Genomic DNA, 21,782 nt, shown 5'->3' on the forward strand with positions numbered 1-21,782 from the left:
CCCGAGGGAACGGCATGGAGCTGTGCTGGGGGAGGTCAGATTTGGGTGTTAGGAGAAGGTTCTTCACCAGAGGGTCATGCAGCCCTGGAAGAGGATGCCCAGGGCACTAGTAATGGCCTTAAGCTGCTGGAGATCAAGAGCTATTTGGACACCACTCTCAGGCGTAGGGTTTGATTTTGGGTGATGCTGTGTGAAGCCAGGAGTTGTACTCGATATTCCTTACGAGTCCTTTACAACTTGGGATATTCTATGATTTTTTATGTCAATAACATTTTAGATAATCTATTGATGTTTAGCCGAATGTCCACCATGAGCAAGCAGAAAAGCACATTAGACATTCCTCAGTGTCACACAAAGGGCATGGCCTCTTCATCCACTGCATCCAGGCTGGCAGGCCAGCAACTTGCTCATCTGAAAACTGAACTCAATACATTCGTGTGAAATTCAGCGAGACTTTGAAGGCAGAAAGACAAAGCATATGTAGAATTTAAAATTTTATTATCTCCGACACAACATTGAGGCATCTTCCATCACTACTCTTGATGAAATCTTACAGTGAGAAGAAGATACTCAATCACTTCTTGTTTTTTTTGCTAACCACAACACTGAGTTGCAAGCAAGTAAAAAAATCAAACCTTGTAAAAGCTCTGAGGTTTTAGATTTTGCTGAACTTGTTTGGAAAATACTTAATTTAGATTCTGTTAGTTTTTGATCTAGTTGAAGAAATTATTCTTTTGGCTGCTTTCACTGAGAACTTGAGTTAAAAGCAAATTATAGCTCTCTGATTGCTACAGACCGGAAAACCTTCTCTTTTTTCACTCATAGCAGCTTACTTCTCTATTTCTAATGACAACTGCTGAGTAGCCTGTCTCAGACAAGGAAAACGTGTGCATAGAATCTGATTTCAAATTATTTTCCAATGAAATTTAATGGGTAATAGATATAGGATGAATTTTTTTTCCCCAGACAGCTTCTTTTTGAATGCCATCTGTAAATTGTGATTCAGAGACAAGAGACTCAAATATGAATAATGTTTGGTCTACGTCTGGTAAGCACAACTGCTATTGTTAAACTGGGCTTTTATGAGGCTTGTTGCATGTTCATAAGCCAACTTAAAGCAAATCTTAATGGATATTGAAGTTAGAATTTCTACTAAGCTGGCATAGTTGAAATGAGATTACAAGAGAAACAAATTTAATGTAGATAAATTGAAAGTACAGAGGAAATAAGTTATCATTTTATCAAAGAATTATATGTAAAAATAGTTAAATAAGCATAACTTCTTTGTCATACAGAAAACTCAAACACAACCTGGCAAGCATGGAATTTGTGGTAAATGGATGGCCATAGATTTCTCTTATTTCCCATGATTATTATGGAATCAATCTCAAAATCACCATTCTTGTATAGCAATCCATTCAGCTCTTGTTTTTATTCATCATCAGATCTTAAATCAACTTGGTGGCTTTCAGCAGCTGAGAATTAGGGAAGGACAGTTTTGTTTAATCTCACTGGAGAAAGGTCAGTCCTTGCCAACAAAACTATTTCCTCTTCCACTGATATAAGACCTAGTTAGGCAAACAGAATTGAGTAGAACTTGCCAGCTTTAACTATCAAGTCTTAGTTAAAAAACAAACAAACAAAATGAAAAAACAGTTATTTCCTACAATCGAAGGGCTTTTGCCTACAAGCAAAATCCAAGCAACAGTTCTCTTGAAGACTGGGGCTACACGGGAGTTCAAGGATACCGTGAGTAATACCGTCACTTACGAGAAATAAAAGTACTTTGTAGCAAGGGGAATTTCAACTTTAAAAGAGGAACCTTTTGGACAAAAGCTGCATATATGCATTTGCAAGAGGGCAGTGTAGATTTTCTCTGTCCAAGTCTTTCAGCATGTAGTGGAGAACAGAGGAAAGAATGAACATCTATATCATCAAGATCTGTGCTGGAGTATTTTGCTGCCTTTGAGACAGGAAGCCTGAAGAAAGAAATTAGGTACTCCCTAGTATTGTGATACTGCTTTCAATTAACTGTGTTGGCTCTTTTAGTCATGTGATAATGATTTGAGCAGTTACTGAGACAAGCCTTCATAAAGCTCCTACTAATATATAGGAGCATATATTTGTAAAAATGTAATTGCTATTAGGAAAGTAGCTCCACAGCTGCTCTCTATTTAGTTTGAATCACAGCTGCTAATCATTGTAGCTTCACACACACATCCCTTATTCCTTGGAGCAAGATGATCAATTTATAACAGAATGAGGGATTGCCTATGATAGCACTAGCACAATTATTGCTTTAATTCCTAAAGCAGGGCATTTATAATCACAAACTAAGAAAGTTTTTCTAAGAAAGAAAAAAATAATGTGGATATGCAAGGTGTTTTCTGATTATGTATGTCATAAAAACAGCAATCTCTAATTTATACCAGTAGAAATATCTGTACCAGAGAAATGGGTACTTTGTTCTCATCTACTGTAATTCTGGTGTTTGGGGGAAGGGATCCAAAACCAAAAGGCAAAACCTCTTCCTTTAACTTTATAAATCATTTAATGTGCGGTGAGAAACACTGTGAGAAAATAAGAATATGTCCCCAGAGTGATTTCTGCTCTAAAACTGGGAGCAGCACAGCTTGGCTTATCTAACTCCATTTCTGAATATCATGTCTTCATTTAATAATTGAGATCTATTGCAGGAAGAAAAATGTAGCTTCTGATTAGTGATGTTCCTGTTTAAGAAGCAGAACGAAGTTTGCATCATATGTGTCTAGCTGTGTTTTTTAAAGACACCTATTGAAAATCAATAATAAGCATATAATACTTGAGGACCAAACATATGCTGTATGGCAGCTAAATACTTTTTGGATGTATTTGGGTATGGGCTAGGAATAAATTGTAAATTCATTCTTTCATGTATGGCATGTATATTCCCACCCAAAGCACCCAGAAAACTGTCATTTGTGGTTGTCCATGTAATATGTTGTGTAGCGCTGGGGTGAGCTCTGGCCCCAGTACCATCCATTAATTTACCATCTCCAGGCAAAGTGACTGGAAGTCAGTCTCAGAAGGACAGCCTGGTAGTGAGCATTTCAATTCCCTCTCAGCATGAACTACTGATAAGTGAATCAGGCATTTGAGGTTTCCCAGCTGAGAATTGTGCTTGATTAAAATCAAAGCAAGTGCAGAGGCTGGGAAAGGAGGACAGATGTCACCTGATGAGGTTATCTGTCATGTAGAAGAGCTGGTTCAACTCATTCATCGATTCCGTGACAAGGCATAGCAAGTACACTGACCTGACCTGTCCTGTAGGTGGAACTCCCAGTTAATCCCAATGAGTGTCTCATTCTGGTTGATGATGCTTTTTCTCTCTAAATTCCCCTTGCCGTTTCAGCTAGGTAGATTACTTGTTCGTGTCCTGAGACTTGTGCTGTAGGACTGTGCATCATTCGGCAGCTGCTGTGGTCTCTTTCAGAGATACAATTCCCTTTGGTTGTGGAGGAAGAATTTTGCTTGCAGAGGCAGTGGAATGCTTCATGACCTTTGGACCAAAGGTACTGTTTAAATAATTGGTGTTATTTTTCATTTGTAAACCAGATCCTGTGTGTTAGAGCACAGTGATCCTAGAATCATAGAAGAAGTCAGAGGTCTCCTGAAGATCTCATAGATAGCGAAAGGATCTTACTGAAAGAAGGAATAGTGGGAAGGAAAACAAAATGCATTAACAAATTGAGAATTATGCATACAGACTTATTAAAAATGTAACAACAACATAATAAACCAAATTTAACTTAGAGTAAAAGAATGTTCAGAAAGAGAATGAACTGGAAAAAAATAGCAATTGATTGCAACAATGCCACTTTCCTGCTGGAAAAACACATAGGAAGCACAAGTTGACTGGATAATGGTATGTTTTGAAAATAATCCATTGTTGGATATTTATGTTGTATGGCCAAGCGTTTGAATGGAGGGAATCCTACCATTCTCAGACCTTGTTATGTTACGGGAATTTCCTTAAGTTGTTCTTTACTTTGATAACACTTGCTTGGATTGACCTGTGTTTGTAACAAAAGAGAAGGCTGAGTCTTATTCACTGATGTCCTGAGTCTCCAGGAGGCTCACAACAGCTCGTGGAGCTACCCAGCGTTGCATGGCATGGAAATTTTAGAAAAATTCCCTACTCAAAAAAAGTCAAAAGAGTAGGTTGCTAGTTTAGTAATCAGTTATATTTTGAGAGCATGGCAAAATAAAAGGGAAGGAGAATCTTCCCATAGAAGATATGTACCTGGTGTAATAAAATAAACCAGCCATATGTTCTTAAATACACTTGAAAAGTACATTTTGAAAGGAACTGAAGGAACGTATGAGACAAAGTCCACATATTTTGATAATATGTGTCTTTCAAAAGGCAATGAATACATTCAACAGTGAAAATGCAGTAAAAAGAGAGCAAACAAAAACCAAGGGGAAAAAAATAATTATGTAAAGATCTTTTTTATTTACAAATCTTCAGGCTTTGTTGTGCATATATGTGTTGAATTTTGAGTGACAAGAAACAGAAAGCACAAGCCAATTTAAAATGAATTCCAGAGGACTTTCTGGCAATCAACCTCAAAAAGTAAAAAGGGCAAAATCATCTTTTTTTTCTCTATCTTAGAGTTCTTCATCCCCTTGTATGCAGCAAAATGACTTCTCTCAAACTGCTTTGGGCCAAATGAAAGCAGTCATGAATAGGGACACTGAATTTACATACACTCACATGGTTTCTTCTCCTTCCAGTAAACAAAGGTTCGAATGGAACTACTAGCTGCTTACTGACATAATTTCAATTAAAATATTTCTCCATTTTAATCTCTGACATCTACATCTGATTTTTAATTCGGAGTCATAAGGGCACTGGCAGTAATATATGACCAAGCTTCAAAAAACAAGAAAGACACTTGCCACAGAGTACCTTTATCTAGTCCTTAGCAAGGAAGGATGTTTACCTCCCAGAAGACAAACATAACTCTGGATGTCAGGGAAAGATTTTACACTATGCATCTTCGAAGGATTCCTATCACATCCATTGTCACTGGCATCTTGAAAAGGTGCCTCTTCCATTGGATGCAGCCAGCAAGTGATTGGAAAACCATGAAGATACAGAGAGCCACAGTGCTCTGCATTGGAGGAGGGGGCTCGTGCACGGGGCCATTGCGAGGAGCAGATTGTTCCCTATCATTTGCCAGTCGTGCACCATCTTACCTGGACCATTTTGATTCCTTAACAATTCTGGGATATAATCAATCTTTCAGTGGCCTTCAGTTATAAAAAAGAATTGGGCACAGAATTTATATTGAAAATGTCTGAGAAATTGTGTAAGTAGCCAACGCAGAGTGTTTGATTGCCTTTTCTCTTCTCAGCCTTCTGGACCGTGCCTGATAGAACTTGCATCAGCTGATTAAGGATTTTTCTTTAAATAAAGAAAGAGAGTTTTCTCACAACACTGCAGTTTACTGACCCACATCATGGTTCAGCAACTGTCTCTGAAGCAGCTCATCTAAGAGCAACAGAAGTCACACTATGATCTCCCTCTCCAGGACGTGTGGAAATCCTGAGGGATCTTAGAGCCCCCAACATGCAGGCAGTCCTGTAACCACCATCTAGAAGACAGCAGCCAGGAAATTCTGTGAGACCTTTGAGACTTTTGTCTTCAGCTCCAAAGCTAACCCATAAAGAAAGGCATAAAGAAAGGCATGGAGAAAGTGTTATCTGTTGTGGATTTTTGTTGTTTTTTTTTTCCCTTGAGTTTTGTTTTTCTCACTTATTTTCATTTCCAGTTTTCGTCTTTGCTCCTGTGAGAATGTCATTGTAAAACATGCCTTGTTATAGCAGTACAGTCATTTATATTTCCAGTTGCTAAACTGTTTTTAATTCACCTCTTCTAAACTTTCACTAGATCCAAAAAAAAAAACAGGGTTATTGTGTTGGTTGTTTTTCTTTGTTTGACTAGAAGTAAAAATTCTTATTCATATATATATATGAGAAAAACATGTCTGCTGAGAAGGAGCTCCTGTAGGTTTTTGTGGCATAGGCACAGGCAAGTTGGCACAAGCAATTTTACTTAAATTAGTTGTGTGGTTCAACTGAGTGGGGCCCAGCCGAGGTAAACATTCACCGCATAGCAGGGCAGTTTGTGCTGGGTTCATGGAGGAGAGGAAAATGATCTCTGCTTATAGCAATGGATCCTGCACAAACTCTCTCTCTTCTGCTATGAATTTGGCGAGTCTCATTGATCACAAAGATCCTCTGGCACATCCAAGTTTCTGTCTCCTCTTTCCTAAGAAGAGGCTGAATCTGGAAAAAAATATGGTTTTGTGTTTTGCAGTACACACATAGAAAACACAACAGCTGACGGAGGGAAATTCTGTGTTAAACAGAAAAATACACTTGCTCCCAGAAATCTGTGGTAAAAAAGATCAAAGTGTACAAGCTTAAAATAAAACATGGCAAAAAAAAAAAAGGGGAAACCAGAAGACAGCAATCACACTTCTTTTTTCATGTAAGAGCTGAAGAGTTTTTACACCTTCTCCACTAAAAAAGAGCCTTCTTTGGAATAATTCAGAAAGGAGAGTGGAGCACCTTGGATGGCATGGTGTGAAGGCTTCTCCCAGGTATGTGGAAATAGCACAGGAAAAACACAAAGGCACTGCTGTCCATCAGCTGTAAGCCAGTAGATGCAGGAGCAGTTCTCTCACCTATAAATAAGAAATACTTGGAGAAAGGGCCTTGACTGTTAAACAGGATTATATAGGTTCGCTATGTGAATTCAGTTGCAGAAGTGTTCTGCTTATGAGATGAGTCAAAAGGCTTTTTTTTCTTAAATAGATACTTATTTTTCTTGACCAAACCAGGTGACACATAGCCTCAACTCTTTAAACCCCGCAGGATTGATTTCAGTTGTCTTTCATTATAGTGAAGGAAACGTTCCTGTTACACAATGGAAGGTTACCCATTTCATCACTTCTGGTAGTTGACATCACTGTGCTGCCTGTCTCCACCACCGACTTCTCCTGTATCACCCTCTCCTCTTCCTCTGCTTTCAATTCCCCATCTTCTTCCGTGTTCAGCTAAGGGCAGGCATGCTCCCCATTCCTCTCTCCTCTCTGCCAGTTGTTCTGGGCACTCTGGCCCTTTGCAGTCCATAGACTCTGTGCCCTTCCCATGGCATACCCAGTAATCTGGAACCTCACCACAGTCATGTAAACCAGAGGTCTGTCATAGCATGCTTCCGGTTGCTAATGGCTGTTAAAGCGCAGAGAAGCATTTCCACTAGTTGAAGGGAAATGTGAGATTAACTTTCTCAAAAATCTCTCTCAAAACTTCTTCCTGTTTTACTGCTACTTGGGGAGCACTGGAGAAGGCACTGCAGTGTTTTCAACCTCTAAAACACTTCTTTAATTTTTCCTTCTTACAGCATCATGGAGGTCTGCATATTCTTTCTTTTTACCATAATACTTCTCCCAGGTAAGAGGCAGATTTTTAATTGTAAAAAATGTTTAGATTATTTGTGTCCTGCTACGCGATACATTTACATTTACTTTGATGCTCCTTTTTAGTAGTAATTAGCAATTTCAGTTGTAAAATCAAAGTCATATTATCCGTGTGATACGTATTTAAACTGTGAGCAGGGACTCTATTAAAAAAAATGTATAAAGTACTTTCTCTCTTCAATTTTGTATCTTTACATTATACATTCTTCTTGTTGCTTGCTCTTAAATTTTCAATTTAAATCTATTTTTGAGAACATGTGTATATCCCCTCTGTATATAAGAGAGGACAGCAGTACTGAACTAAAGACTGACAGTTTGATAAGGAATAAATGGAGTTTTAGGCAGCTATGAAGATCACTGCAGTCTTGTGCTCCAGAAAATCAGTCAAAACTTTAATTCAGGAGAGAAACAGTGCATCTTCTGAACACAGCAAATGTGTTTGTATCTGCTAGAACAGAGGTCTGCATTTCTCATGACAAGAAAAGATTATTCTCCCAGTCCATCTCTACCTCATAATATCAGTGGATATAGATTGTGATGGAAGTAGGAGAATAATCATCCTGAATGTAATATAGTCCATTCTTTTGATGCATGAAGGCATAATCGTGTTTATTGACTATTTCTTAACAAGTTCAGCAACAGGGCTGTTAAATCCGACATTTAATTTGCCATTAAACTTTGGATTAATTACAGAATAGTTAAATCTGACATTTAATTTGTCATTAAACTTAGATTAATTCTTCAGTGAAACAGAAAGCTTTTCCTGTTTCTGACCTCCTGGCCATATATTCCCTAGACACCAACATTTACCACATATGCTGCATTCACACTGTCTCCAAAACTGCAGTGCTGTGTTGTTTCCTGAAGAGAATGAACTTGAGTTTTGAAAAACAAATTATGCAGTTGCCTCATTCACAACAGAATCTCATTGCTTACACATTTGAGAACAGTGTGGAGCTGTGGCCTTTTGCCTGAAGTTAAATCTTCCAAAATACAGACTGTCCCTGGCTCTGAGTGGTAAGCCTGCCTTGGAAAGTGAAATATAGGAAGGAAAATAAGAAACGGATTTATGACCTGAATGCCACAAGACTAAGTGCATCGGTGTGAAGAAGTATGTATCCTCTCATAGGTAGTGGGAGAATTTGTCTAAATGCTGGTGGGTTTATGCTACTGTCACTAAGTATTGCCTCCATGACTGCAAGCATTTGGTATTCTTTTGCAGTTGATGGAAATCTTAATTTCTTCTCTTTTTTTTTAATTTATTTAAGGTATTGCTGCCAATGTACATCACGTGAAGTCATTTCTCAATCACACTGCATACCTATCTTGCTATTTCCCAAACTCTCAGAAAACTGACATAAAGAATATAATAGTTTTTTGGCAAAAAGGTACTGGTGAAGTGGTACACGAAGTTTACCTTGGCCAGGAAATATATGATCACCTTAGTCCTAAATACATAAATCGTACCAAGATGGATATGGACAAATGGACTTTGCAATTGTTAAATGTAAGGATTGTGGATGAGGGGCTGTATAAATGTATTATTATGCACATGGACCAGGGACCAAAAAAGATCATACACGAATCTGAGTGCTTACTGCACATCACTGGTAAGTAATCTCTGCTAATTGTCATCTGGTTTGGTTTTTGTTGTTGTTTTGTGTTGCTTGTTTGTTTGTTTGTTTTATTTTCTTTTTAGGTTTCTGTCATTTTGTTTAGTTCAAACATGGACTGTTCCCATGCCACTGGGGGGTCTAGCTGAAGTGGAGAGAATTTCTAAAGTGGATAGAAGTGCTTCTTCTCAGTTTCTTTCTCAGAAAATTCTCATTGTGAATTTGGAAGAAGTAGAAAAAAAGAGGAAATAATTTGCTCAGTATTACACATTCCTGACTCCCACCCTGTCACACTGTATAGTGAAAAGCACCCTGCCTTCTTCATCTTGCTCCCTGCAAGTTTTATGGCTTCTAGGACTCCAGAAAATACAGTTTTTATTTGCATCTGAAGCACTGACTTCTATTAAAAGCAATAGCATTAAGAATGTTGGTGGTAAATTACAGTTGAAACATAAAAAGTTTTCTGCAAATATCCAACTATTTTATGATGATATAAATCATAGGAAAAATGTAGAAAAGAGCAGCTAATATGTGGAGGAGTAGAACATCATATGCTCAGTTATGGAAGGACTGAAAATATCTCTGCAGAAAAAAATTCAGGCATTGATCAGACTCAGCTTGATTTCTGGCACAATATGAGAGGCAAGGACAGACTACAGGCGAGTAGGGTTCAGTAAGTAAGTAATCTTTTCCTAGTATTTTTTCAGATTTTTAGGAATTGCATCTTTATATAATGTTTTTCTATTTTATATTATTTTCTTTGTCACCTTTGTGTGTATGTTCTCTCTTCCACTTGGACAGTGGTAACATTAATAACAGCAGCTTCTGATTTCTACTGGTGTTCTCAGGCTTCAAAAGAATGTAGGCCATGTGCAACAGCAGCCAGAAAGATCACCACGATGCTTGGGACTATTTAGCACTGTGCTACCAGCAAGTGTTCCCTTGATGCACAAGCAAATAGGAAACGTAGGTTGTTAATTCTAATTTTCACAAAATTTTTTACACGATTTTTTACACGATGAATATTTTCAGCAGCTTCAGACCTTAGAGACTTACAATTTGCACTCAATAGCAAGTCCTCAACTAATTTAACATGTTTCAGAAGTCTCATACATAGGCATTAAAACTCTCCCAAACCTTTGATATAGGAAGCGTGTTTAAAATTACTTGCTTCTTTGTTTCTTTCGAATGTTTTTCTCTTCAGTAACTTCCCAAAAGAAGGTAGAATATAGGGGTCAATTAAAATAAAAAATCATTAGAAAAAATACAAACGTTCAAGTGTATCTCTGCCTGTTTCTTAGGTAGAATCGCATAGAATATGTGGAAGGCTATTTATGTAGTATGAAGTTTCACACTTAAAGAGCTATTAGAAACAGAGGAGAAGTAAGCCATGCAGTCATTTCAGAATGCAAAAACAAAACAAGTCAGAGTGATAACACTGCTCGAAAAATATTAAAGTCTTGATGGATCTATTGTCTCTCGAGGTATTTCAGTCCGTAGCCTATTTGGAAGACATCATCTTCAGTTACAGATTCAAATTCACTGGGGCTAGGCTTAGAGCCTGGATCTCACACTTCAAATGTGTATACTGAAGAGTCAGACCATCCATTACACTCATATCTCCCTAAGAAACTCCTGCCTCTTCTCCATATAGTTTTTAGTACTAAAAGACTTTAATATCAACATACTTCAGTATTTTCAATGAAGTTTTGAGCCTGAAACTTCTTTTGCTTTGATTAAAAGCTATCATTATCCTTCACATCACATGTTTGAATAGTCCTTTCCAGTCCTTTTTCACCAATTATTTATTGCTTGGGAAACTCTTTTTTTAAAGCAACAGGGAAGTTTTTCATTGAGTGAGATCCAATGGCACAGAGTAAAGGAACCTGTACAGTAGTCACTTTCACATAAAAAGTCAAGCTGAGCAGGCCAGGTTCGTTTATTACGAGGTACCAATTTGTCTAGAAAAGGTAAGAGAGACAGTCTCACTATCGGGCTGATATGACCTATGTCACTGAAATGCTTCAAAGACAAGAAGAAGCAAGTCTATGTGTGCAGCCAAAACACAACAAACCCTTCTTGGGACCCACAATGCTTTCCTAGGAAAACTGTTTAGGTGTGATTCCACGTGAAAATCTCAAAATATTGACAGGCACTGTCACAAGATGGAGTATGTCTGACTCATGATTCTTTTTCTTTGGTCTGTTTCAGCCAACTATAGTCAACCTGTGATAGCACAGCTACACAGTGGGGAACCAAAGCCCAGTGAGAACCTGAATCTTTCCTGTTCTTCCAGCGGAGGTTATCCAGAGCCCAAGCAGATGATTTGGATAATTTCAAGTGAAAACATAACAGATAGGCTTATACAACGCATGGATGTCTTACAGGATGCTGTAACAAAGCTGTATAATGTTACCAGCAAGCTGAATATCCCAGTTCCTACAAATACACTCACTAATATTAGCTGTTTGCTTCACCTTGGAGAGCAGCAGGGGAGCCTTACCTCAGTGCCACTAGTCATAGGTGAGTTTTCATTTGCTCATTCTGATTTTTGCACAGGTAGGAGCTGAGAATGCTTTAGTAGAAATGATCACAGGTGGCAACATAGCCCTAAGTAGCAGAAGGGGCTACTTACAGGACTTCTATGTTTGTCATCCTGTTCACTGATAATCACGGCCACCAAATTCCCTCTTCTGCCTTTCCATGGGAAGCCTTATTACAGAAAGGAGAGCACAGAGAGAAGGAAGGTTACTGCTGCACAGAACAGAACACAGTCTTGTTCACCTATCCCCAAATGCTGCTGCAGCAACAAAGCAAACTAAATACATGGATTAGCATTCAGCCTGTCTCTGGAGGTGGTGTTTAGCTGTTCAGATAGAGCCTGCTGGATCACGGAGGACTGCTGAGGTTTGAGAAGCATCTGGAAATCAGCCTGAGGCCTTATCCAGTTGAGTTTTAAATATCTCTCAGGATGGGACTCCACAACCTCGTTCAACAAATTGTTCCAGTGTTTGACGACTCTCACACTGCAAACGTGTTTTTTTTCTGATGTATAAGTTCTTGAGCTGCTGCTCCTAATCAGTTTCTAGAGAGAGGCAGAGGGCTGAACAGAAGAGTCCCTTGGACCAAATTTGGCTCACAAGCTGTAAAATAGACTATACTGAACTAAAATGTAAAGGCCACAAAACTTTGATGGGTTTTGGAAGTATTCCTAGTGGTTTCCACAACATTTGGCAGAATACAGTGTGCATTCCAAAATGACCATTTGGGGATTTTTCTTTTTCTCTGGGATTGTGCCTCTTTTCAGGCACCTCTTGCAAGAAATTCAGACTGTGCCATCCCAAATGTTCCCTAATGATCACAGTGTCAGTTGTGTGTAGATATTTTTGTGTGCCTCACAGTTTACTTTACCCTTTCTAACTGAAAAACTACATGCCAGAGTGAGCCCTCATGAATATCATGATGCTGTAACATTCTCCTGGATTCATTTTTTATACATTTGTATTCATAAGCTATGGCACAAATACATCAAAATGGAATTGCTTCCCACTTCAGTCATTTGCCTCGCCCATCTCCTTTAAGACTGTGTTGAATGTGGAATGCTGTTATTCACCTGATAGGAACAAGAAACCCAAAAGGACTGGTAACACTGCAGAAAGCCTATTAGAGAAATTTACTACTTACTTACAGGCTTCCCCATTTACTGCTTACTTACTACTCTGGATGGAAAAAAGATTTACCAAAAAGATCTACAAATCAGTTTTCTTCACTAAACTTTAACTAGAGGATTCAGTCATCACTGCTATATATGGCAAACTGCCTTTGATGTCCTTACACTCCAGGATTTTGTAAATTATAATACAGAAGTCTTCGGAGGTTTGCAAAGCTCTAAATGTTGCTCAAAGTATTAACACCTCTAATATTAGCCATAGTAGTGCCTCCTCCTCTTCCCTGTTCAGTTCTTCTCATCCCTGACTTTAACAAGTAGCCACCTAATAAACAGTAATGGTGGATAAGAAACTAACAACTCTAGAGAAAAAAAACCTTTATTCAGTGACAATTGCAGCCGTGTCACTTGCTATCCCTAGCAACCAAAACCTCAAAAGCAAAATAACCAGAAACAGAAGGAAACTCCCGTGCATTCCCTATCTCTCTCACATCCCTTAGAGCTTTTCATTAAGCTTTGATCTTCGGTTCAACAGACAATACATAATAACATATCCCAGGCTATTTAAATTTTCAGTAGCAGAGTAGTAGTAGCCTGGCATTGGCATCATAGGCTCTTGTATTAATCAAGCTGCCAATCTCTCACATAACCCAAACATCAGAAATAGCACTTTTCCTTACTGTTGCTGAAGTGGTTGTTAGCCTTGGTGCACCTGCTAGCTACTGGGGAAAAAAAAACAAAACAAAACAAGACATATGGAGAGTGATTTCCTAGCATTATTAAATACTGTAAAAGCAAAGGATAATTAGGGCCCTTCTATAAACTTCTAATTTACATAAATTTGGGTGAGGATGGGTTAAGCTAATTCTCGGCAAATTAAATCTTTGCTACATGCATCTTTTCTCTTCTCTTATTCAGAGATACAGGCAGAAAAAATGGAACCGGTGAAAGTAAATTTCTTTGGCCCACTTATAGCTGTAATTGTACTGATCACACTTCTTCTGGGTTTTTTGATATTGAAGAACAGAAATATCTCATCTACCAGCCAGAGTAAGTAATTACTTGTCACTCAGCTCTTCCCTAAATCACAAGCTTTGCTTTCTTTTTTCAATGAATCTTTTGTCTACATTCAGCTGCTGACAGAAAGCTGAGTTTTATGCCGGACTTTAACTTCCTTGGACAAATTAGTTCCTGAAACATCTCTTCCATCCAGCAGTAAATCCAAACACCTTTCTCGTGTCTTACCCTGTAATCCATTTCTCCTTTGTGCTCTGTTAGACTGCCATGGCACAAGCTTTATTATTTTGTCCTGCAGCTTCATCTTTTATTATGGCTTATTGGTAGATTTGGTTCCTAAAATCATTGATTTATGTAAGTCTTTGTTTGTCCATCACCATTTGTAAGAAAAGTACAGCTGGGAGAGGGATGAGAGAGGATCTGCATTATGTACAGGCAGTTCTATCATCACTGAGGTGAAGGACCCAGGACATTGGTCCAACACAGGCTGCCCAGCAGTGAACCATACTTAAAACAGAAACAGCAAGTGATCTTTGCATTCCATTTCTCTGTTTTATTGCAACACTAGGTCTCAGCAGTCCAGGCTTCATTCTGCACTGAGAGGATGATTATGCTGACATCATAATCTATCCCTTCTTGTATTAAGAAGGGAATTAATTCCTCAGAATCAGTCCTGCTTTCTTGCACACCCAAGGGTCCTGAGGCCCTTCTCATTCTTTCTCCAAATCCTGTGATAAGAGAACATTTATCATCAACTATTTCAGCTCCTCTCTCTCATATTTCTGTAAATCACATCTACTTCTATTTCAGGTGTCAGTCTCGCAGTCTAAAAGGTATCCAGCTTGAAATAGAGGCCAGCAGCTATAGACTGCTGACTGGGAACCATTTCTGCACATAGTGAGGTCTGAGGTCCCATTGTTTCAGATGCCGTGCCAGAACAAGAATCCTCTCCAAACACCCTGCAGAACAACATGTAATATTTCCATCTGATGACTGAAATCCACTGTCCAGTGTTCTTTGCTTTTATTTTTGCTATAGAACAGTAGCAAATACAGTACTCTATCTGTCTCTATGAGTTTTTTCTACCCTTTGGGGAAAACTCTCCTGATTTAATGGGCTTTTTGGTTGAACAACTGTCAGTGTTCACCTCAGTCTTCTATATTATTAATTGGCACACACACGAATTTTCCTGGCTCCTGGTGCAGTTACTCTGGCTGCAGTCCTGATCACTAAGAGGAAATGCCACCTTGGACCTTCCTGCACTCAGTGGCTTGATTCACTTCTGAATGGACCAATGTGGTTTTACCTTCTGTGGTACTACCTAGATATAAAGAACTGAATTTAGTGATCTCATTAAATCTGGAAAGAGGAGATGAAAACTTTGCCATCCACATGCCACAAAAAAAAAGAAAAGAAAAGAAAAAAGAAAAAAAAATAAAGAGATCTTTCTTCCAACACAAAAATGTATTTAGCAACTGGACAGGTAGGAAGATGGTGAGATATGAAGGGCAGAAATCTACCCACGTTGTCAACAGTAACAAATAAGAAGAGAAGCAGAGCAAGCCACTGCTCCAACTGTTATAAGTACAAAGTATCTTATTTTCATTGTTTTCTTTTGCTTTGTTTTTTGCTGAGACTCCTTCACCCTTTGACAAGGCCACAGAAAACAGCCTAGCACTTAGCAGCACTACTCTCACTGTGGCAGATTTTTTAAGGGCAGAGGCTGACTTGGAAGAATCCTGAGCGTCTGCATAAGGAGAAGCTGTTTAAACGTCTAAGCGCTCCTCAAGATCCTGCAGTCTTCAGTTGTATGGTTGTGTTTGACACCTGTGACTGTTTTGCTGTATCTTTCATTATGCTCTGTGACACTGTAAAATGCTGTCAGTGAGAGTCAATGAAGAGAGCAGAACAGCAAGGATTGCAGAAGTGAATGTCTCAGGAATAGAGTTGGGCACTAACCTGTGAATCATTGACCTTGCTGAAAATATGATCAGAGTCAGGGTATTTAATCATGGGCCATAAATGCTCTGGGCTTTGTACCAGCAACTTTCTTGTACATTCCATGGTAGAAAAAGGAACTTAAAGACACTGCCCCACCTTCTGAGAAAAGCCATGAAATTTCCATAGGGCATTTAAAACTAGAAATAACTGAAAGAAAAAAATTGTTTTGAATGTAATTTTTTGTTATTATACCTTTTTTTTTTAAAAAAAAAAAAAAAACTATTGAAAATTAATATCTTATGTATACTGACCAGATGCTGTACTACAGGTTTTTTTCAGATGGATGCAGGGATAGCATATTAAAGCATGAGGTATCATTCATTTGTGTAGAAATCCAGATATACAAAGTTAGGCAAAGCAGATACTGAAAAAAATAATAAGTGGGGCATGTTCCAGTTTGGTTGACTGTCTTCTCTCTTTCTTTCGCTTCCAAGTTTAAAGATACAGCAATCCATACATGATGCTATGCTCAACTACAGGATACAGTTTTACTTTTCATTTATTTGTTCCATTCAAAATGTTCCAGTCCTCAATCTTGAACAATGTCTGCATTTTATTTTCTGCAGTGCTACTGACAACTTTCAAGAAAAATGCAGAAGATCTGAGACAAATTTCTTTTGAGATCTTGATTGTCCATAATATGGACATTAACATTACATTCTCAAGACAAAATTCAGCTCAGATTTGCATTCTGGGGACATAAATTCTCCACTGTTCCTACTTGGCAAAAATATTCTTTCCTGTGAAGTGATGTTAAGAATTGCTAGACTCCACCTCAGTTTCACCTTTATTTCCACCTGACTAAGAGAATTTGCATGTTATCTGGAGTTTGTAAAACCATCTGGGAGTCAGTTCATTAAGCTATTATGCCAACAAGCCAAACATTTTTATTCAGATTACTATCATTCAAATTATCTGAAAAGTCACAGCTCTTATTTTCATGTAAGGTTTTATATTTGATAGCAAAGTTATTTAATGACATTAAAATATACGTATTTTTCTGTGTTGGTGATTTACTCTCCTGCTGTTAAAGCAGTGTACTGGGGAATAGCTACACTCAGTGTTCTCAGGGAGGAAATACTCCCAGAATCCACTCTCAGAAGCAACTAATAAGAAAGGTATTGCTACAGTGACCCAGAACAGAACACTGTTTCAGTTGTCCATTCACAGAGCTGGATATAAACTCACAGCTGTGAGTATGCATCCAACCCGGACCTACTAGCATATATACCTCAAAGATAAAATATCAGATTGCAGCCTAAAAACTTGACTTTTTTATCCCATGCTGCAGGTTGCTAAACATATCTCCAATGGGTCCTTCAATCTCCTCAAACTCTTGGTCACTATTTGATTCCATAAATAAAGCTTGTATCAAATAGCCAGGTGTACTAACTCAGGAAGATACTCACCAGGTTTCTCTTAGTCCTTTTAACACATGCTGTTATTCAGTTCACTTTTTCCCCCTAACATTTTACTTCCCACTGAAGTCATTCTTCAGCTCAAATCATCACTAACATGGAAGTCTTGCCTGAGCAACAGCTAGAGTCCACATTATTGCTACAAACAACAAGCCTCATATGACTTTCATCTTTGAAATGACTAGATTCACACAAGCACCCTGTAGACTTTCACTCTCAGCCTCATCAGCCTTGATGTGCAGCTTGTCAGGCGTAAGGCGTAAAAACCATCACTGACCTTTTGTGTTTGTCCATAGTAAGAAACAATAGCCAGCTCATGAAGAAGGCATCTGGAAATCTATGCTAGGACTCAGAGTCCTTCTCAAACACATTCACTTAAACAAAATAAAAACAACAACAAATCAAAATAAAACAAACACAAAAAATTACCACTACCATCTGACTACTAACGCTGCCATAAACTACCATCAGCCATCACTCAATGGGCTGGGTTTATTTGTGCCTAATTAGTGAAGTTGTTTATTTCCCCCTTTCTCTAAGAAGAAAATCACTTGCCACCCCTCTATTGCAGGCTGCCAACTTTCTTCTATTACCTTACCAATTTCACTGCCTCCTCTTTTCTTGGTCTTGAAACCATTCCTAAATACCTTCTGCACCTAAAGAACGTTAAAAAGCAATGAGCTTCAGAGAAAATCTGAGTTCATATTTATTTAAATGCATTAATCCTCTGGGCTATTGTGGTAATGAAAACAGCAGTAAGGCACAAGGAAATGTGTAGCTGAGGTGCCAAATTTTTTGTCTTCCATAGCAACTTTCAGATTTCCAGGCTATCTCCTCAACTGCTTAGCAGTTTCTTTCTTTGGCAGTGTGCATTAAGTCATTAAGTGACTTTATAAACACGGCAAGCAAACAAATGAGCAGAGACACCAGTTACATTCCACAGCAAGAAGGAAGTCCATTCAAAAACATTCCTTTAAGGTATAATAATATGGAACTCCTGAAAAGCAGAATGATAAACCAGTAACCAGCATCCTGAGGTAAAATATGTTGTCATTAGACTTCAAGTTGCAATAGGTTGCTTTAGATTCACTGGTTAAATAACACAAAATCACAGAAGAGCTGATGCTGGAACAGACTTTGGTAGATTGCCAATTCAAGCAGGATCACTTGGAGAAGTCTGCCCAGAATCACGTTCAGATGGCTTTGAATATCTCCCAGTACAGAGACTCCACAGCCTCTCTGGGAACATGTGCCAGTCAGTGTTCAGCCACATTTGCAGTAAAAAAGACTACTTTCCTGATGTTCAGACAGAACATCCTGTGTTACTTCTTGTTTTGTCAGCAGACACCAGCAAAAAGAGCCTGGCTCTCCTTTCTTACAGCCTCCCTTTGGACATTTCTACACATTGATGAGATTCTCCTTGAGCTTCCTTTTCTCCCAGCCTGAACAATCCCATCTCTCTCAACCTGTCTTCATCTGAGATGCCTCAGTCCTTTAATCATTTGAGTGTCCCTTCAGTGGACCGGCTCTACTAAGTTTATGCATTTCTCCTAATGGTAAGCCCCAAATTACACACAGCACTCCAGCAGTGTCCTCACCAGTGCTGAACAGAGGGGAAAGATCACCTCCTACAGTCTGATGGCAACACTTTTCCCGATGCAGCGCGAACGCTCTTGGCCTTCTTTGCCACGAGGGCGCACTGCTGCCTCATCTTCAACTTGTCAACAAGGACATCCAGGTTCTTTTACGCGAAGTTGCTTTATAACTGGTCCGCCTGAGCCTGTGTGTGGTGAGTGGAAATACTTCTTCCAAGGTCAAAGTTCCCTCCATGAGTTTCCTGTCAGTTCATTTCTCCAGCCTGTTCAGGTCCCACTGCATGACAGCACAACTCCTCTCAGATTTTTTATCATCTGAAAACTCCTGTGGGATGCATTCTTTCCCCCTTTCTACTCAGCTGTCATGAGACCTCACTTGAAGAACTGTGTTCAGATATGGGGTCTGCAGCAAAAGAAAGACACAGATATGTTACAAGGGTAACAGTTTTAAACTAAACTAAACTAAACTAAACTAGGGGGAAAAAAAGAGATATTTTTAGATTAGATAATCAGAACAAATTCTTCACCATAAGGATGGTGAGGCTCAGAGACAGGCTGCCCAGAGCAACTGTAGATACCCCATCTCTGGATGTGTTCAAGGCCAGGCTGGGTAGGGCTTTGAGCATCCTGGTCGAATGGGAAATATCCTTCCCAGGGGACCTTTAAGGTCCATTCCAGCCCAAATCATCCTGTGATTCTACGATCATCTAGTTCATTACTGAAGAGGAATCTCAGTTAATTTACTATAGGATTTCTTAATGTCAGCCAGCACTGCTGCTTCTGGTAACTCTTGGACCCTTCCTTCAATGGAAAGCATCTCTTCTGCCAGCAGCAGTACCAATAGCAAGGAGAGCATCTGCAGAGCTCTGAAATCCAGATATTGTCACAGTCCTTGACTTGCCATACCTCCTTACTTAGTTATGAATTTTATGGTACATCTGCAAAATCAAGTGTTTCTGCACCTGCTATGTCCTTAACATTGAGACTTGCACTCTTTTTGTCCACTGCTTTTGTTAAGATAGCTCTTAAAACACAAATTAATGAGAATCATAAGAACTCCGCCTAGCCAGCCATTCTTAATTAGCACGGCTTACGTCAGAAGCAGATAGCAAAAAAAAAAAAAAAGTAAAGATGAGGTAAGAATAGCTTGAATTGCAGTTACATACATACATGAACAGTCAATATGTGTATGTTAAACAGTATATTGCCAACCCTCTTCCAAAACATGCAGGCTAAAATAAAAGTTTGTTTTGACTCATTTTCTAAAGCTTATCTCAGCCTAGTTCTACTGTTGCTAGCAAGAGAAACCACTCCCTTCTCAGAGTGCTTAACACTAAGAATATCTTTGCTACCTATGGTGCTCTTTAACATCCTTACCAATGGCATCAATGATGGAATTGAGTGCACCCTCAGCAAGTTTGCTGATGACACCAAGCTGAGTGGTGCTGTTGATGCAATGGAAGGAAGGGATGCCATTCAAAGGGACCTCAACGGACTTGAAAGGTGAGCACAGGTGAAAATAATGAGGTTCAAGACAGCAAAGTGCAAGGTTTTGCGCTTGGGCCGGAGGAATCCCAGGCATCCATACAGACTGGGAGGAGCAGTCCTTGAGAACAGCCCTGCAGAGAAGGACCTGGGGGTCCTGGTGGATGAAAAAATGAACGTGAATCAGCAATGATGTGTTGGTTTCACAAAAAGAGGGACAAATATCCCGCTAGTTTTATGCTTTTGTTGCTCTTTTTAATATATTAATAAAAATATTAACAAATAAAATAATTTGTGTTACTTATATACATTAATTATATTATCTCTTTTACAAAGGGTGCTTCAAAAATAATGCCACCTATTTTGCTGTGTTGGTCCAAAACATCAGAGACATATATCAGTGGTGTGGCAGTAGAGGTTGAACCTTTCCACCAATATTTCATTATGTTTTGTAGCTGTGTGATAGACAGCAACACAGAGGTAGTCCAGCAGAATGTTGTCTGACATGGAAGTGAATATGAAACAAAGGTTTGGAATTGAATTGGGTACAGAAAAAAATTGCACCCATTAATATTAATTGATGCTTGCTTGTTCATGGAAATCAAATAGTCAATGTGAGCACAGTAAGGAGGTGGGTAGTGCATTTCAGTAGTGGAAGGAGTGACTTTCAGAAGTCCCTTCCAACTCAAATGTCCTATGATCCTGTGATCCTATGATTCTATGATGTGACTTCTCCACATATATTCTCAGTGAAAAAATAAAATGGCATTCCTGGCAGGTAAAAAAACTGTCTGTTAGTGAAGAGGATCAAACTTACTCTGTTCTTCATTTGGCACCTGGAGGTAGCTGAAGTGATGAAGCAGCTGAGTGACAGAGTCACTCTTAACTGATCTTAAAAAGACCAGTGCTAAGAGCCAAAATTCTGGATCTTTGCACCAGGAGATACAACAGGCCCTGAAACTGGTCCTGACTGAGCTGTGCTGAGAAGCAAGAGAAACATCACAGCTTCATCCCTTATCCTTCTCACAAGTACACACAGACCAACGTCAGGAGTCGTGTCAATTTGCATATATGCAGGCATGTCCTTCACCTGCAAAAGAGTAAAGATATTTGCCTGAATTTCCATTCTGTTCAGAAACCTCTGCAGCAAAATAATAGGTAGAATCTACTTCAGTGAAAGATAGATGTGATTACTCCACTAGTTCTCCATGCTAATATACAAGAGATGCTCGGAAATAAACGCCTCCCGTTTTATCACGTTGGCCCACAACATCAGAGGCAGATGTTGTTAGTATTGCTGAAGTGCCTGAACATTTCCACCAATACTCCATGACATATTTTTGCCTTGTGACAGATGGCAGCAGAGAGGCATACTGACAGAATGAGGTCTGACGTGGAAGTGCGGATGAAGCAAAGGTGTGTGATTGAATTCTTCCATTTAGAAAAAAATTGCATCC

The 21,782-nt window shown here is 38.9% G+C and overlaps 1 protein-coding gene across 1 annotated transcript; it reads left to right on the forward strand.

Moving 5' to 3' along the window:
• Window positions 1-870: 870 nt before the first annotated feature.
• Window positions 871-16,023, forward strand: CD86 (CD86 molecule). Its single transcript, XM_052701715.1, is given in 9 exon segments — window positions 871-1,048; window positions 1,676-1,749; window positions 3,473-3,551; window positions 5,577-5,763; window positions 7,454-7,503; window positions 8,798-9,139; window positions 11,354-11,665; window positions 13,728-13,859; window positions 14,637-16,023. Coding segments are annotated over 9 exon segments (1,263 nt in total). The 5' UTR covers window positions 871-981; the 3' UTR covers window positions 14,657-16,023.
• Window positions 16,024-21,782: the final 5,759 nt, after the last annotated feature.

Source organism: Tympanuchus pallidicinctus, unplaced genomic scaffold (genome assembly GCF_026119805.1).
Source record: "Tympanuchus pallidicinctus isolate F22 unplaced genomic scaffold, pur_lepc_1.0 scaffold40, whole genome shotgun sequence".
In the NCBI taxonomy this organism is placed as follows: Eukaryota; Metazoa; Chordata; class Aves; order Galliformes; family Phasianidae; genus Tympanuchus; species Tympanuchus pallidicinctus.